General features: G+C 37.9%; 3 protein-coding genes across 9 annotated transcripts; 2 read left to right on the plus strand and 1 right to left on the minus strand.

Annotated features, from left to right (window-relative positions):
• Positions 1-130: 130 nt before the first annotated feature.
• Positions 131-3,050, plus strand: LOC105161416 (adenylate kinase). The gene is made up of 4 exons (XM_011079091.3): positions 131-576; positions 1,373-1,513; positions 1,992-2,264; positions 2,627-3,050. The coding sequence occupies exons 1-4, from the start codon at positions 289-291 to the stop codon at positions 2,768-2,770; spliced, it is 846 nt and encodes a 281-aa protein (XP_011077393.1). The 5' UTR covers positions 131-288; the 3' UTR covers positions 2,771-3,050.
• A 1,892-nt stretch (positions 3,051-4,942) lies between these two features.
• Positions 4,943-12,873, minus strand: LOC105161417 (uncharacterized). Of its 6 annotated transcripts, XM_011079092.3 has the most exons (19): positions 12,679-12,853; positions 12,038-12,233; positions 11,860-11,929; positions 10,889-11,599; positions 10,610-10,795; positions 10,103-10,216; positions 9,457-9,515; positions 8,591-8,657; positions 8,452-8,503; positions 8,261-8,353; positions 8,063-8,146; positions 7,567-7,991; positions 7,251-7,312; positions 6,762-6,831; positions 6,292-6,372; positions 6,096-6,197; positions 5,746-5,870; positions 5,550-5,634; positions 4,943-5,251 (listed from the first exon to the last, which is right to left on the minus strand). In XM_011079092.3, the coding sequence occupies exons 2-19, from the start codon at positions 12,082-12,084 to the stop codon at positions 5,204-5,206; spliced, it is 2,481 nt and encodes an 826-aa protein (XP_011077394.1). In that variant the 5' UTR covers positions 12,085-12,233; positions 12,679-12,853; the 3' UTR covers positions 4,943-5,203. The 6 variants fall into 6 exon arrangements, 5 of the variants coding, with proteins under 5 accessions (XP_011077394.1, XP_088736994.1, XP_020549627.1 ...); XM_088880868.1 differs by lacking the exon at positions 12,038-12,233 and having other exon boundaries at positions 12,679-12,872; XR_016065631.1 differs by lacking the exon at positions 12,038-12,233 and having other exon boundaries at positions 5,214-5,251; positions 5,550-5,650; positions 12,679-12,873.
• Positions 12,874-14,714: 1,841 nt separating this feature from the next.
• MOS11 (Protein MODIFIER OF SNC1 11) lies at positions 14,715-17,419 on the plus strand. 2 transcript variants are annotated; one of them, XM_011079095.3, is made up of 6 exons: positions 14,715-15,109; positions 15,335-15,415; positions 15,496-15,621; positions 15,787-15,838; positions 15,937-15,999; positions 16,122-17,419. In XM_011079095.3, the coding sequence occupies exons 1-5, from the start codon at positions 14,835-14,837 to the stop codon at positions 15,973-15,975; spliced, it is 573 nt and encodes a 190-aa protein (XP_011077397.1). In that variant the 5' UTR covers positions 14,715-14,834; the 3' UTR covers positions 15,976-15,999; positions 16,122-17,419. The 2 variants fall into 2 exon arrangements, with proteins under 2 accessions (XP_011077397.1, XP_011077396.1); XM_011079094.3 differs by having other exon boundaries at positions 14,722-15,109; positions 15,787-15,841.
• The last annotated feature ends 1,128 nt before the right edge of the window (positions 17,420-18,547 follow it).

The following is an 18,547-nucleotide window of genomic DNA, read 5'->3' on the forward strand; positions in this document are numbered from 1 at the left end:
TATTAATATATTTAATTTTTGGTCCCACAAACTTTCATAAATTAAATAAAATGGAACCGGCTCATTCGGACCCAAATGATTATCACAGTCCAAACAATACCTTATTACAAGCCCGAATCAATTTGGAATCTGGAAAAAGATTCCAACGTCAATCACAGCTCTATTGTTTAACGTAAAGCCTAGAAAACTACACATCATTCCTTTTAAAACATCACTGGACAGAGAGCCGAAATCTCTTCCTCTCCGCAACCAAACGCGCCGTTTGAAGCCTCCTCCGTGCTACCACCCATGGCGGCTGTGACCCGCCTCTTCAGATCTTCTTCGTCGTCCTCCTCCGCCCTGTTTTACATCCGGAGGTCTCTGTCCACGTCGGCCGCCACCGAATTAAAATCCCAAACCTGCCCACCCCGCATAGATCCTAAGGGCAGGAATGTCCAGTGGGTATTTTTGGGATGCCCTGGTGTAGGAAAAGGTACGTACGCGAGTCGCCTCTCTGCTCTCCTCGGCGTTCCACACATCGCCACCGGCGATCTCGTTCGCGAAGAGCTCTCGTCGTCTGGTCCTTTATCAAAGCAAGTACGTTGTTGTGATTGGATTTCTGGAATTGGGTTTACAGGATTGGTGTTGATGATAAATCCATACTGAATTCGTATGGCAATGTTTCTGATTGCAATTACTTTAAGTCTTGGATTAGATGATGTCGATATTGAATTTCAGTTCATGTATCTGTGTGTTTGTGGACTTATAAATATTGTGAGCGTAATTGGGTATTTAGATCATTTAAGTTAGCGTTTCAGATTCAGAAGAGTGGTGTAGAAAAAACCACAAAGCTGTAGTTGTTAGTGATCTCTTATAGGTTATCCGGGCAAATGAATCGAGTTGAGCCAAACAAAGTGTTGTACCAAAAAAAAAAAAAAAAGGAAAATGAAGAAATGCTTGGTTTAAATTTTGTGGATCATCAAAATGTGGTTAAGTTTGGGTTCATTACTAAATGAGTTGTGTTCAAGCAAGCTCCAATAAGGTGAACAGGTGTCAAGTCCAAGCAGCTTCATATCTTACATATGATTATCGGTTTTGAAACTTGTGAGTTGAGTTTGAACTGATCTTAGGTCGAAGGAAAAGACTCAAAGGAGAACATTTGGTTTTCACGATTAGTTTGTTATGTCCTGTGAGCTGAACTCAAACAAGATTTTAACCATGTATAAGTATGACAGAATTATAATCTTTCAAGCAATGGAAAACTGGATTCTTTTGGTCTTATTGGGTTTGGAGTGAGGTCGACTTGCTTTGCTTGAAATTGAGGCTTTTATTGATATCTTCTATTTTTATTTCTTTAATATGCGTAACTGATTTCTCCGGATCCCAATTGCAGCTTGCGGACATCGTGAACCAAGGGAAATTGGTGTCGGATGAGATAATTATAAATTTATTGTCAAAGAGGCTTGAGATGGGAGAAGCCAAAGGAGAATCAGGATTCATACTTGATGGGTTTCCCCGCACAGTACGACAAGCAGTAAGTATTAAGTAATATTCTATGTTAAGAGCTATTACAGAAAAGGTGGTGTGAAGCATATCACACGTGCGACTGCTAACCGAAAAGGTTCCATTTGTACGAGATAATGCTTCCAACAACCGAATCTTCATATTATGCTCAAAATTTAGTGAGCTTCCTTTGGTTTCAAGAGATTTCTGAATTGAGTGGGAATTAAAAGAGTAGAAGCTGTAAGGAGATTGAAGTGCTTAGTTGATTTTGGGTTTCTGATGGTGGGTGGATGAGCTTGTGTCTTACTTCTTATAAATGGATCATACATATTTAAAAATCAAATGAAGGACCCTATATGCTATGCTGCATTCAGACTTGTGCTAGATGAGTGTAACGTACCATATGTGGTATTTATCACCCAATACATATCTGTTAATTGCCAACTGGTTAACATGTCCATTCATCAGTACATGCAATTTCGATATTTCTCTGTTTTGGTTATATGCAGGAAATATTGGATGAAGTCACAGACATTGAGCTGGTGGTAAACCTCAAGCTCCCAGAAAATGTACTACTAGAGAAGTGCCTTGGAAGAAGGATTTGCAGCCAATGTGGGAAGAACTTTAATCTGGCATCGATCAATGTCAAGGGTGAAAATGGGAATCCTGACATAAGTATGGCCCCTCTTCTACCTCCTTCTCAGTGTGCTTCCAAGCTCATTACTCGCTCAGATGATACTGAGACTATTATAAGAGAAAGACTTCGTGTTTACAATGAAAAGGTATTGCCCTCTTTTCCCTCTGCATGTGTGTGGTTGTTGGGGATCAAAAGTGGGGGCAGTGTGGAGGATAACTTACATTTTATCCTACATTATATCATTTGGAGTTTGATAAGAAAAGTTGAATACATGAATTGATTAGCTAGTAGAAAGCTGGATGCGAGATGTGTTTTGTTACATTTAATCAGTCTTGATCTTCTATGAATATGAAACTAAGAGCGCGAGCATCTTTTTGGTCATGCTCATTGCTGTTCAGGGTCAACTAGCTGTGAGCATGTGGAGTTTGGTCTAGATCATATTGTTCGATGCAAACATCTGTTTTTTTGTTAATTTATGCATAATTAGATTCCTTTTGGATGATGCAGAGTCAGCCGGTGGAGGATTTTTATCGCGGCCAAGGGAAATTGCTGGAATTTGATTTGCCTGGAGGCATCCCAGAGTCCTGGCCGAAGTTGCTAGAAGCACTGAACCTTGATGAGAATGATGATAAACAGGCTGCCACAGCATAGAATCTGATGGATGCTTTGCATGTTTCATTCACCGCATGCTTAAAATTTTGCCGAAAGCAGAACTTTTTTTCATTTGCTTACTTTCTTTTCCCCAATATGGGAGCAATAACAAAACAATGTAGTTCACTCGGCCATTAATACTGATGGCTGCATTTTACATTTCTAAATATTTTAATTGATTGTAACATTATAGGAAAGAGGGTTGCTGCGAGAGTTTAATATTTCTCTTGACGTAAGTGTAATAAAAATCTGAAACAGTTAAAGAAAGTGGTTTGTCAAATGTTATAGTTGTTCTTCCCCCTATTATGAGCTTTGGTATCATCTAATTTTGATCGATGGCTAAACTAACTAGAAATCTAGAACCATCCTGAGATTTATTACAGAGATCCTTGGGAGATACAAACACTTCTTGGTCCGTCTTCTTTGAATCACAGTTCAAAATAACGACATGGATCAACATTTTCATAAATCGTGTAGTGGCCATGCTTAAAGATCTTCTTATGAATGTATTCTCTTTCTTGTAATTTGATTTTAAATCTTGTTTTCTTATTCACTGTTCCAATTTATTCTTTAGATTATATAACAAAACCTTCTATTCACCGATAATGACTTTTGTCATACTCGTAGAAACACGTGTTTCCCCATAGGCTGTTCCATTTGTATCTCGTTAACATCATTCGCGTATGTCATTGATCAGTTCATCCTATGTGCTGCATGTGGAGCATGCACATTATTGTTATTCTTAGAAGCGTGTAGATTGTTTTGCCTTTTTCCAATAAGGGCTTGCTTGCAGTGGGTATATAAGTTTGTTGATGCCAGATTTCAGCTGTCCGGGGTGTTTCCGGCCTGTGGGCAGTCAAGGTGCTTCATGGAGCTTTGTTTGGCGCGTAAAGCTGCCACATAAGGTCAGAGTTTTTCTTTGGCGACTTTGCTGAAATGCAATCCCAACTTGTGCTAATTTCTATAACAGACATGTTGATGTTTGGGGTGGGTATTCGCTGTGTTTGTCTCAGGACGAAGATGACAAGCATGTATGTGATCTTGCAAGGCAAGCACGGGCACTTGCTGATTTACCATGGATCTCTCAGCAGGGTGGGAACGATTTTCCAATAAATTTGTGGGCATTCTCCTTCAACTTACCTACTCTCTTACAGAGGACACAAATTTTGATTTCCGTCTCAGCAGCCACTATACACAGATGGCATAAGCAATTTGTGCTTCAGAACTATGTATTGCTTCCAGATCCCATCAAAGGAAAGAAATAAAAGCATCAATTTTTTACTGGCAAATTGGGGGAGAAACTATGTTTGCTTTTATTTTGTGCTTTATAAAGGTCCAACATTTCAGAATATAAAACATAAGTATTCCACTTTCTGAAATGTTTTTCATTTTCACACATCTTTTCCTTAAATACTATAGAAACATAATAATCGCTACAATGCATACACACACACATTTTATTCAAACCATTCTATCAACTAAAAAGAACAGGAAAAAATGCATGTCATGGGAATACCCTAATTTCAATAAAAAGACAAAATCACCCTTAATAAAGGGCAATTTAGTAAAAACAAACCAAGGTTCGCGTATCTCTATGTTGGGTTGGGTTGGGTCTCGAGAGCCCCGGCCCTACTCTCTAACCCGAAAGAAGGATCCACTTACTGCATGAAGCGGAACCGTCCAATTAGAAGCATGGATACATTGAATCACGACACGTGGCCCATTTAACAATATACATTTGAGTCTTATAAATACCTCGATACAAATTATTTGAAGTAACTGGCATTTTATTATTTTCAACCTTACTCTCCGTTAATCACATATTTCTATCTCGATCAAACTGACTTGAGTGTCGGAGGATTTTAGTCGGGGACGAACCCGACGTTATTGTTTCATCCCCAGGACCCAATACTGATCTGGGAGATTACATGACTGACATTGGATCGTTCAACAAAATTGCATATTTCAAGTTAGATCAGCAAGCAACCTCTTGTGATATTGTAAATGAGCAAATTACCCCATACAAAAAGATAAATAATAATTTACCTCCATATATTTTTTAAAATATAGCTATCTCCCTATGTTTTTAAAAATGAAGCAATTTACCTCCCTAGACTCATTTTAAAAGGTACAAGAGGGTAGATTGCTATATTTTTTTTCATATACAAACGATTTGCTCATTTTTAATATCATAGGGGTATATTGCTATTCACTCAAAAAGAATATATATCTACATTTCCAATCATTAAAGAATTTGATACGACACTCATAAATGAAAAAATAAACAAGAAAAGAATGGCCTCTTCCTCTCTCGACTCTCATGGCATCATAAGCAGACAAACCCCCAAAAAAGAAAACGACGAAGCTGCTGAGAACTGCCATTCCAACGTCATTTTGATGGGATAATCCTCATGTCATCACTTCCTGTTTTCTCTATTCTTGACGGTCATTAGTACCAGGATCCGTATCGCCATCTTTTCCCTGTCAAAATAGCTTATTTCTTTACAATTTAACATTGACACGTACAACACAAAAAAACAAGACAACTTGAAGCAATGAATTTGTCATGCCATAGTGCTGCCAAGGTTAGGTGCAAAACACGGACGAACAGTTGTACTCTCACAAGCTTAAGTGGCTTCTACATTCTACTGGATTACGGGTGCATTAATCAAACCAATTTATGCGACCAGAATTGCCACTGCCAAGTTCTTGATCTCAAAGAGTGGTGGTAAGAATGCTGAAGACAAAACATGTTTTGGAGTAGAAATAAGAAACTTACCTTGCGGTCTCGCCAAGAGATGCCAAATGGAAGTATACCCGTCTTCTTTGTTGATGCCTCCCGTGGTGATTCTATACGCCCATACCTATAATGGATGTTTCCTACAAAGTTATGAGCTTTTCAAGACAATTAAAAAATGATAACTGCTGAATCTTTGTGGCCATTCAGATGAAAGTAATGGAAATAGCTGACTCACCTTGGGGAAGATGCTGCTTTAGTTTGCCCAGATTCATAGTTCAATGTCGCTTCCAACATTGATTCGGCCATAACAGCCCGCTTCTCCATCTCAGCCAGGGAAGCCATGGCCTTGTTATACTTTTCCTGCATATGTAAAATTATCGAGCAAGATAAAAACAACATAATCAATCTTGAACAACTTCTGTTGTCTTTGCAGCTGAGACATTGTGTAGTATGTACAAAGATTACTAGTTTATCACTCAAACAAGGATCGATGAAGTTCTTTGAGAAACTGATCACTCTCGCTGAAACAGAAACGGGTAAAACAGAGAACTTAAATATCAATTTATGTCAGAGAGGATACAGAACCTGAAGAACTTGCACCGCCTGTCTCTGAGCAGCAGCATCTTGTTCTGCAAAGAGTCGAGCATCTTCAGTTTCCTTCTGTTCTTGCTCCACTTTGATCAAAACCTAAAACAAAGTCCTTGTAACTATGACTTTTGAAAAGAAGATCAACCACTTCATCCTGCTGCGTATTACGGCGAAAGAGTGGGAGAAATGAAACCTGAAGCATTGCATTCTCCCCGTCTTTCTTATCAGCCAGAGCCTGACGGAGTTCCACAACCTCTTGCTCCAACTGCTCGACCTGCAGAAATTTTGAACAATCACATCTTAGCTTTTTCAGATGGGACTCTCAAGGAAGAGAATGACTGATTTGGATGAACCGTGGGCTTTGTCAAAGCAATTACAAAACAATGCTCATGTCTGTCTGTTCCATAATAATAATCAAATCGGAATAAATCTGTTGCTGGTGAATGGATGTATTGACAGTACATGAATTATAAAAAAGATGATAGAATATCAAATAATCACATATTATACAAGGGTATACATTCAGTTTAAATGACACCAAAGGAGGGGAAAAAGAAAAAGAATCACACAGAGACAGGCAAGGGGAGAAATGACAGCGTAATTTGACTAACTGTAGAAAACCAGAAAAATGCACTATGCAAGAAGCCAGAGAGAGTCAAATACCCTTGCGCTCAGTTCTCTTCTATTATCTTCCGTGACCATCTCCATCAGTGCAGCTTCTAATTCTTCGGCCCTGCAAAAGAGAAACGAACGTTTTGATACTGCAGCTAATTCTCTGATGGGCATATCAACAGTGTTCTAATCAAATATTGGGAAAATAATTTAAAAATTTACAGATTATTATCAGATTTATATTCCCATTGAAATGGCCATCAAATAACTGCAGATATAATAACGATCACAACTGCTTGGCGGCACCTTAGAACTGTAGAAGGACATCAAGATACTCAATATTCTTGCTCAGAAAATGTACGATGGAATTGGTACCAACATGCATTGACCAGTGGACAAGATAATGATAGCATTCACCGACTTAACCCCTAAGCACTCACCTGCAACTCTAACTGAAAAGTACAAGTAAAAGAACATAATTCCAATCATTCCAAGATTCACAGTTCAGGAATCTCTGAAATTTATAATTATATGACTAACCTGAGCACAGCAGATCTCTTTTCGGCCAGCAACCTACACAGCTCAACCTTTAACCAAACCACCTGAGGAAAATATGTTAATTGTTGAATCTGAAAAAGGGTGGCTCAGAATCAAGTCTGTTCGATTATAGGAGCTGTTAACCACTGACATTTAGTTCCTTGTAAGTAGATTCTCGATAAATTAGAATATCTTTTATGAACATAATACATTGAAAATGAGTTATAGAATTAATGGCTTCATCATTGTATTGAAATGATCGGTGAAAAGAAACACATGCTTCAATTCTCTGAAATAGAAAGTTAAATGGGGCACTTACCTGTTCCTGAAGATCTGGAAGAGAGTCTACTTCAGAATCAATAGTTATGCCCTTCAGAAATTCATCCAAGTTGGCACCATCAGAATCTAGACCGGATATTTCACCCGCATCTACCTTATCACCTGGCCCAGCTTCGTTCTTGTTTTCTTTTACTATTGATTCAGGATTATGCTTGAAACTGTATAGCTTAGTTGCAAGACCTTTAGGGTCTTTAAAAACTCGACCTCCTTTTGCTCTTTCCTCGACTGTTGCAACTATAGCTGGCCTATGCTGTTCCCTTAGTTCTTGCAATCGATCTTCAGTTATGGTCAGGAAACCCATGCAAGCAGTCAAGACAAGTTGGCTGCTATCAAATGTGGAACCAGTGAGCGTTTGCAATAATGTTATAGCATCTCCAGCATCCTTTGTTGTTACTATAGCAGGTCCTGCAAATAATTGGGCATGATAAATTTAATATGTTATCGAATGAAATTATTCAAAGAATATGCAACATTACCATATAAATCCATCAAAGCAAGTGCAGTTCTAAAGAGCATTACACGGTTCCCTTCAAACAGAAGCACATCCCACACACGAAGAACTGAAGCCAAGAAAATAAATAATAAAAAATCGTGCTATAGGGAAAAGAATCAAAAGCATATGAACGCTGCATATACATTAATTGAATTATATAACTCATTGCAAAATTTCACACCACTTTCCCATGGAAGCATATTTACAAAGATCGAAAGGAACCAGGGCCCAGATATCCATGCCACCTCTACTCCCAAGTAATCAAGATGATTCACTGCATCAGCATGGCGGCAACAATGAGAAGCTTTATATCTTACATAAGTACAAAAGGAAAAGACTAAAGAGAGAGCAAAATTTTAACAGTGGACAAACCCAGTTTAGGAAACCTTTCACGCATCAAGTCCTCAAAAACAAGCTGGTCAACCTATGATGAAGTGACGTATTAAGTTGTCAATTCTATTAAGATGAGGAAACAGTATTTCCTTTAAAAGAAAATCATGGAGATGTAGACCTGGGATTCTATCATTTCTTGTGAGAAATAACCCTCAAAATAGTCATCGATTATACCCACCAATGTCCTGAAAGATTTATAACAAACTAGTTAATAAAAAGTTAGCTTAAATGCGGAAATTTTAATTTGTACACAAGTGCATGGTTCACAGGTCCCAAAAGTAGTTTTACATAGCTGACGTGGTTGATTTCTGCTTCATTTAATACCACATATTTGGATAAGTACTTTGATAACAAAGTTTGAGCTAGTCAGAGTTACAGTCAGCTAAAATAACACAGAGCAACCAGAAGAACAGAAACGGTTGTTATATGAGACAGGACAACCTATGTGAGGATAAAGCATAGAGTAACATGAAAAAGGTGATCCCTTCTCTATTGAGATGTTAGTGAAAATAAATGGCAAAGCAACAATAATTGATCTATCAAAACACTAATAGAGACCCCAAAAGAGAGAGAGAGAGAAGAATAAAAAATCAAGGGTAGCATTACAAATCTGATATTGGCCAGGAGAAGAAGCAACCAATATAAGATATTACTTGAAGGAAATGTTCTTCTGCAACAATTACTTGAAATGCATTTTTGGTTTTAACTTTGACTCAAGCAGAACGAAGAAACAATGTCCAAGAGTCAAAACATGAGAGAGTAGAGACAATTCCACAAAGCATATTGTACAAATGAGTCATAGATGTGAGCAATAACTCAAGTGATTCAACATGAGTTTCTTATTTTCAATTTTTATTAACAATATAACTTCTGCTTTAGCTAATACAAAACACAAGTCCTCGCTAGATCATGAATTTTTGCCTTCCCTAAGTTGTCCAAAATCCAGGTCCGACAGGGTGATGATAGGTAAAGCTTGAAACTTACCAAAATGCATTTTCCTCTGGCATCATCAAAAGTAATAAGCCAGCAAAAAAATTCATTGCCTGAAAGTACAACGATAACAAAGAGCAAAATGAAAAAATTAAGTTGAGGAACGAAAAGGAACAATTTACTACTCAAGGTTGTCTGACCCTAATGATGTAAACTGCCATGATATATGCCATCAATAATGCAAATTGAACTAAGAGGCTTCTGGGACTCTATGGCTGCAACTATGTATTCAAACATCTTCCGAGATGTTTTCTTTTCTTTTCCATTTAAGTTTTCTGCACATTAATTTCACAAAATGGACAAAAATAATTTACTAAAGGTTGTCTAATCCTAATGACCTAAAATGCCATGATCTAGGCCATCATTAGGGCACATTGAAGTAAGAATGCTTCGAGAACTCTATGGCTGCAAATGTGTATTCAACCATCCTGCTAGATGATTTCTTTTCTTTTCCATTTAAGCTTTCATAACATTTTCTTGACAGATTTTCTGCTAATTTACATATTGCGACAATTATCTTAAGTATCAAGGACAAAGAAAATCTCTGACCTGCTACTTTCATTTGAAACTTTCATGTCAAAGATTAACTAGAAAATAAGAAGGAATTGCAATGAGATAATGTATTGCAGCAGGCAGTTACCTGGCAATATCCAACAGAGGGGTTATGCCGTGCATATGCCCAGAGTACACGCCTTAGTGAATTTCTTCCATTTTCGTTTAGTGCAGGGTGCCCAGGAAATGTTCGAGGCAGATCCTGCGACAAGCCAACGGTACGTTAGTTAATTGAGAGATCAGGACATAATGCAAAATAAAAACAACCTCTAATGAAAATGGATTCTTTTGGTTTGAAGAGAAAACTTGAATGTTATGATAGGAAACATCAACTGTAGAAAACAGGAAGAATTTTCGAGAAAAGAAAGTATATCTAAAAAGGGTAAAGAGTAGAAGCATCCATTAGGAGGGGTCATGATGAATGAAAATGCAGAAAACAGTGTGTTTTGTACATGAGAAACCCAACTTCACTTGTAATGCATGAAAGATTAAAAAGACATTCTTGAAGACCATCCCAGATGAACCCTAAAAAGAAGCAGCACCTACGAATTAAAAAGATTGAACGATAAAGTCCAGGACCCATGCATCTATTGACCTTCTCAATCTGCTTTTTCAACTTTTCTGGCAAATCATATCCCGTCCCTTCATGTTGCATCTTATTCTCTCCTGACAATAATTTATCATCCTCTTTTCCGTCGCTGGCATCACTTTCTATAGCCAGCAAATCCTGGTAATATCTTTCCACTCGGCGGGTCCTCACACCAACAAAAGCTTGCCATACCTGCCCCATTAAGTACAAAAGCATAAAGAAACAAACTTAGAGCCAGAAAGGATTTTTAGCACCTGTGAAACTTGTAGAATCATGGGACTGTACCTCTCCTCTAAGATCTTTAGGCACTCCTCCTTGAACAAGAAACTCTAGTTCTTGTTTCCAAGGGAAAAAAGGTTGCCGGGATATTTTATCACTGGCACTACTTTCTCTAGCAGAAGCATTTGCACTATCATCAATTATCTCTTTGTCACAGAAGACATCCTTGTCCTCATTGTCGGATTCTTCTCCTGAGAGTCTTGCCTCATCAATTGATGGAAGGTCATTGTGCATATGTATTATCTTTTCATCCGTCATGTTTTTTCTCTTCTTAACACGTACACTCATCATATGGTCAATATAGTTTAGAGAGGGGTTAATTTCAGCCCATGTCTGCACCACACGTGGCCTTGCATGTTGGGTAGTTGGAGTTTCCTTCGACGGAACACTTTCCTCCCGAGTGTCAGAAACCGGCCTCTTTTGACTTGAATCATCCGCTTCTTCACTCACCTTTTCCACAGGCTCAGTTTTCTTTTCACTTGAATCATCCGCCTCTTCACTCACCTCTTCAGCAAGCTCGGTCTTCTTTTCTGTGACTTCAGAACCTGGCGAGCTTGGTTCAGTTGAATCATCGCTTTCTCCACTCACTGTCTGCGCAGGATCACTTGGCTGCTTGGTATCCTCAGAAACAACAGGTTTAATAATGTCTTCACTAGTCGGCTCTGCTTGCTGCTCAAGAAAGCTCTTCCATTTCTGCAATCTCTCTTCTTCTTCTTCCTGCAAGCTATTGTGTTAGTCTAAGCTGAGATTAAAACTTTCTTTGAATGAAAGATGCATATGACTAGCCTGTTTCGTATGTTTTCAAACAAATACCAAGAGAAAGAGTTGCTCAGATATTCCAATACAGTATTCAAGATACTCATTTAATTAAAATTTATCAAAAGAAAGGAAAAGAAAAACGTCATTGCCACTCAATTTACCGAGTTGGTAAATATCCAATGGAAGCTTATACATGGAAAAAAGGATTTAGCAGTTACCTTGTAGATATGGGCGTACTCACGATATCTATGAATATGTTGAGGTCTCACAGTAAATCCATAAGTATCCCTGTTAAGATTTCAAATCGTCAAATGCAAATATATCATGCATCTTCTTCACATGCTCAACATATATGCGAACAATTCCAAAATTTGGTAAATTATGATGCGAGTATACCTGGACTCATCATACAATGAACGCTTGCTCAACAAGGACAACAACATACTTCACATGAATTCTAATTCCACCGCCCATGTCGTTTTTCTTCTCAATCAAACCAGCCTCCAATTAAAATATTATTCAACATTCCCCTCAAACAGCTCAACAACGTGATCCACATCTACATAAGTATCCCTACGTCTTTCACTAGATCCTACGATAAAAACTAAATTTAACCAGAAGAAAACGAACGAAATGAAAAACTATTAAATCATACTCCTGAACTCAGAATTCTCTGACACACATATAAAAAGAAAAACATGATCCCACAGCATCACGTATATATTCCCTCATCAATTCTCCAATCAATACTACAAACCAAATCGTGATTAAAAAAAAAATACGGTTTGAATGAGTTAACGCGGAGCTGAATGCTCCTAAGCATCTTTGTAAAAAACAAACCGAACTTCCTCAAATTTCGAATCCATGGTACAGAGTCTAAGCTCTTGGTCTACATTCCATAACAAACCCCCGCCATAGCCACACGTGTCGAGCTCAAAACCCGCACAAATCGACGTCAAGATCACATAAACACACACATAGAAATATATGTATAACAGTGTAAGTATATGCATGTGATCGTGTACGGGAGAGCGTACCGTTTGGGCTCGAAATTAAGGAGAGTATGGGAGGCTTCGCTCGTCATCTAACGGTTGGTGATTGCCTGAGGAAATCCCGGACAATCGAACGGCTTCACCTTCGTCTCTCCCAAACAGTTAGCTGTTTGTTTCCCTCTTCCTCGCTCTTCAGTTTCTTTTCCTGAGTGTGTGCGCGTTGCTGACTGGTTCATTGTGTGCGTTGTTGGCTACGAAAATAAGTATCACGTGCGCGTTGGGCATTTTTGTCTTTTGCTTCGCGATGACGAGATTTTGCTAAAATGACAGTGGTAGAGAATACTGTTTGTCCCGTGTTGACATGGGGAATTATTGAATTTCTCGGTGGGTTCAACTTTATTAATAAGATGGGCCTCGAAGTAATAGGTAGGCCCACTTATTTAATTGTCGTCTTGGACAGACTTGTCAGTTTTCACCACGGAGTCCTGTTGAGCCCCAGTCTCGGTGGGCCTAACAATCCCATACTACTGAAGAATTGGACAAGATTTGGAGCTGCCGTAAAAATAAGTAAACAGCAATTCACCCCCTTAAATTTCACACTTTACCCTCTAAAAATAATTTCAGAGCAAGGCTGAACTGTTGAAGGAAGCCTAAAAGAGTTGTCTAGCTCAAGTGATCCAATAATTTAAGTGTAATTAGGGTAAAATCAGCAGACTAAAATGCAAGAAGTCTAAAGAGCAAAAGACAATTCCAACCTTGTTGAAATCTTGTTAGGAGACCGAGTTAGTTTAAATCTAATTCTAATTACTGGTGGTCCAATTGACTCAATTGGCATGTCGGGTGGCACTTTCCACCTCGAATGACAAATCAACATGTGATAGACCTACACATATAAACTTTTGGAATAAAGTCAATAGATAATTAATTTCCCCTAAATCAGTGATTTTCCTGTTGATGTTGAAGGTTTATGTCCCTGTTCATGTGCACATGAATAAGTGACATACAACTAGATCAATATTATCCCATGAAACTAGATTTTTCAAGAAATTCAAGAGCAAAAAACAACTCCACCCAATTGAAACCTTCTAACAAGTCCGAGCTAGTCCAGACCTAATTCAAATTCCCCATGGTCTAATCAGCTCAATTGACATGTCATATAACATTTTCTGCCTCGGATGGTCTATCAGCATGTAATACATCTACAAGTAGGAACATTCTGGATAAGGTTAACAGATAACTAACTTAAACAGATTATTTTCTTGTTGATGTTGTAGCTAATGTTCCTGCTTGTGCAGACACGAATGATATGACATTCAACTGGACCAATGTTATCCCATGAAAGTAGATTTTTCAAGGAATTTGAAACTATTTTGATTGTGTTCATCTACTTCTCCAATCTTCTCACTTGATTCCTTTGAATAGAGATTTAGATCGATCAATAGAAATAACTTAACTTCACTTGACACTTTGACTGTTCACACCAATTTGTGAAACTTATCATTCCCATAGCATTCCATATATTCTTCAAATATTTCATCACTTAGCTTATTGCATTTAGTTTATTTTCTTCATATTATCGATGTAATTTTTATTAAAATTATTATAATTTTAAGCATCAAAGTATTAACCCTTTTTGAAAGGTTACTCCTTGAAAAATTTTGAGATCATCAACTTATCTTTTGGTCTTTTTATAGTGTTGTTGAACTGCCGACATTCGTCAAAATCTATCAATTCAAACATAATTTAAGAGAGAAAAAAAAACCCTCTTATGCATTATCTTCAATTTATAGTATCCAAAGCATAATTTCTAGTGATATTTTTATTTGATGTAGATTTAGTTGGACTTTGTTTAGAAATATTGCAATTTGATTGGCTGGAAAATCGGTCCAAAGCTTCTAGTACTCTAATTGGGCTAATTTCTGGGCCCTTTTCAGTCACTATTTGGAAGCCCATCAGCAAAAGGCCCGATCCACTAGCCGTATGCCGTCTCGTGTTTATAGCAGAAATCGCTTTTTTAAACACCCGACTATACTGCACGGGTTGGGCCTTGCTTTGTGGCACGGAACCGCAACAAAAATATCTTCCACCAACGCAGCATTTCATTCTGATTTTGTATTTTCTGTTTTTCTCCATTTAGTTCTCGAAGGATTCCTTCCTACTACTCTGCTTTCTCAATCCTTCCTTTCTCCATCACACGCGTAATGGCAGCGGCGACAGCTTCTAAAATGGAAAACCCTAACGAGCATTCGGATCTCAATCCGGCGCCTGCCACCGCCGAAGATGCCTCCTCAACTCAGCCACAGGCATCTTCCGTTGGAGGCAGCGACGAAATGAAGAGTAAATCGGCGGTGATAGCCGGCAGTGCTGACGACGGCGGTGCTGTTAGTGATATTGAGAAGAAGATGAAGCGTGCCGAGCGGTTTGGAATGCCACTGCAGTTGTCCGAGGAGGAGAAGCGCAATTCTCGAGCTGAGAGGTATGGTTTTGATTTTACTGCTTTATGTTCATCATTTTCAAGTTGGTATTATATACGGTTAGGGTTAGCGGTCTAAATTGGGGATTTCAGCAATGGTTTAAGTATCAAGGTTTTGGGATTTGGAATGTGGTCTTTCATTTAGTTGTTTGTCTGTTGTCTATAGTGATGGGAGTAAGGTTACTTATTTTAGAGGGGAACTTGTCTGATTGTGTACTTGTACCGAAGGTTCGGCACTGTTTCTGCTGTCAGTGGATTAGATTCTTCCAAGCCATCAGAGGAGTTGAAGAGGAAGGCTAGAGCTGAGAGGTCTGTATTTTTTCAATTTCGGTTTCTTGTAGGGTGTCTTCTCGGGTGAGTTTGTTGACATATTTGTGGTTGTGGAGTAGGTTCGGGATTGCGCAGCCTGACCCATCTGACGAGGAAGCAAAGAAGAAGGCTAGACTTGCTAGGTTTGGTTCTTTCTCCAAAACTGATGCACTGGAGGAAGATAAAAAGAAGGCGAGGGCAATCAGGTTATTGTCATGTGCAAGTGTCTACCTCCATGTGTCGTGTTTTAATGTTAATCATAAATTTACATGCATTTTGTTGGGTGAGATATCCTAATATCATGAAACAGAGTACAAGCGGGAGCAATTTGAGTATTTAATTCGATGAGTTGGTTCAACACTATTCTGCAGGTTTTCACAGCCGGATTCTAGTCCAAAGGCAAATGGGGAAGGGAATATAGAGGTGGTAAGTTACTCAGATATCTCTAATCACTACTAGGCATGTCAATCTTCCTTCTAATTCTTGGTCTCAGCTGGTTCTATTCTTATTGCGAATTTCAGAATACAGCGATTGCTTATAAGGCTGGTGGAGGAACCTAAATGAACATTCATCTTTGATCAACAGTAAGACATCCTTTTGGAATTTTGTTGTTCGCTCAAACCTATTTTTTTCAAGGAGTGCATTTACCTTGATTGTTTTTACTCCCTCCTATTCGTAAGAGTTTTATTCTCTTGTTCAATTTCAGGATGGTAGGTTAGAGAGCTGACTTCTTATTTTCCTTCCGTTCACTCTGATTGCTTGACATGGATTGGACGAACACCAACCTTTTTATCTGACTTTCAGTTGATGTACAAGATTGTCTTGTTTTTCTATTTATAGGGTTATGGTTTGCCTGGTGAGGCCTGAGCTAATTAACAGCAACCCTCCTTATTTTAATATGCATGAAGCACTTTATCAACCAACCATATCAAAATACTGAAGTAATGTCTGAAAAAGGTCTTGCAGAGTCTTGTGTAGGATGTTCTCGCTGTGCTTTTGGGTGCTTTTTTTAGCCCTTACATTCCATTTTGTCAACTTGATTTTGATGTAGGTTGCCTGAAACTTCTTTGTAATTATCCTCATCTGATAGGCTGGTGATCATAATGAAATTGCCTGCACAAAAAAGTTGCATTATCTACTGAAAGTTTTATAATGTAGGATATTTGGTTAGTATCAACTTTTGGCTCTCTCCTGTATGAGACTGATGATATCTTACAGTATTATATTGCCTAGCCAGGTTAATTCAGAATGATATTGCGGTGTTGGTATGTTTATATTTTTTGGTCATTCATAGATTTGATAGGAGTTTATTGACGAACAACTCATTATTCACTAGGCGTGTAACATCATCCTACAGATGCTTCACATTCTTGCATGTTAAGGATTCATGTTTTATATTTTGTTAGGGATCTCTTTCCAAGCAAAGGGCAAAAATGTGTTTCATGTTTTCCTGGGTTATATGTTGTCCCAGTGATTTGAGCTAAAAGGAGACATAAGGCTTTGTGCAAATATTTCTGAATAAGATACTGCAAGGATCTGATGAATTATACAGAAATACTAATAATTTCAAATGGCTCATTGATCTTCACTGCTTGGAATTTGTTTATATAAACTGCCACTTGCATGCTTTCTATGGCACTCGTGACTTGACTGAGTCAATGGGCGGTTTCTGTTCTTTAGGAAAGAAAAATACGAGTTCATTTTGAGGCCTCCAGAGTGTTCATCTTCCCTTAATTTTCTTTAGCAGCAAAAATGTTTGTAGTGGTTTCAGGGTTTGTGATATGGTTGGTCTTTTGATATAGATTAATGCGGAGGGATTGTTTGTTTTCTAGTCATGGTCTCACCAGGTGAATCTCTAGGTTTCTTATATGTGCTCGAAGGAACTGAGATACCGGCAAAATACTTGCAATCTTCTGCAAGTATGTTATGTTTTTCGATTCTTGCTAGTTGGAGATCTTGTATCGACATATGTTAATTTTTGTAAAGGCCATTTTATTTGGTACCCTTCTACTTTCAAAAGTTGTCTCTACCTTGTATGGATGTAACTATACTGGTCTGCCGTTTGCTTTGGATGATATGGTTGCGCTGGCCGGAGTATATACAGTTGTCTGGCCGTTATTCTAAATGTTGCTGTAGGTTGGTATGGTATAAACAATGGCTTCAAAGCATCAGACATGATAACTCAAGGTTATATGGTGTGTTTGATATATGGTAAATGATAGCAAATAAAGTGAAAATGGGAACAAACTCTAAGGCATACATTCTCATTTTGCTCAAATGGCAAATAAATTGTTCAGGCGTTGATTTAATTAAATATAGCCAATTATATTTTAAATATCCCATTGCCGTTTTGCATTGACATGTAAATAAAGATAACCAATTATATGTTATTTATTATAGGCTAAGTTACAAATACTTTTTTGTTGTAATAGTTCTTGCCGTTTTGCTTAAGGTTTGATACAATTATAAATTTTGTTTAATTTTAATGTCTGTCTAACAAATTCATTTTGTTAGCTTCTATTAGGTTTTGATTCAATTTTTAAGATGAATTGATCAAAATGATATTTTAAAGTATGGAATACAATTTTGTATATTTTTAATAATATTTTTATAGATTAATATATTTATAAATTATTTATCTCATCTATTTTCAATCTTTTTACATTTTTTGAATATTTTTTGAAGGATAAAAAATAATAATGTCCAATCCATTATTTAGGGGTTAAATAATATTTGAGAAGGTATATATAATTTTGAAATTAAAAAATTATTTTTAATTATATCAAATTTTAAGAAAGATAGCTCTAACTTACCTCTTTGAGTCAATTTTTGCTAAAGCGGCCGAAAGAACCGATCGGAAAAATCACTATTTCTAATAGATAGTTGTTCTCATTGAACGAGGATTTTATGCCTATGGGTGGTGGGTGAGCATGCTGCTAGGTGAGCCGGAAAAGCTGCCTGCTATACCGGATAAAGAAGTGCAAAGGGGAGGCACAGCAAAAAGACTTCTGGAAGGGACGTAAGCTACCGAGGGTAGGGATAATCGTCCAGGTCTTATTGTGAAAGAAAAAAGCCGCCCCGCCACAGCAGGCGGGTTGCTTCCTGTGTCGTCGCCGGCGAGCTCTTGGTGAG

The sequence above is a fragment of the Sesamum indicum genome, linkage group LG5 (genome assembly GCF_026168435.1).
Source record: "Sesamum indicum cultivar Baizhima isolate 11 linkage group LG5, ASM2616843v1, whole genome shotgun sequence".
In the NCBI taxonomy this organism is placed as follows: domain Eukaryota; kingdom Viridiplantae; phylum Streptophyta; class Magnoliopsida; order Lamiales; family Pedaliaceae; genus Sesamum; species Sesamum indicum.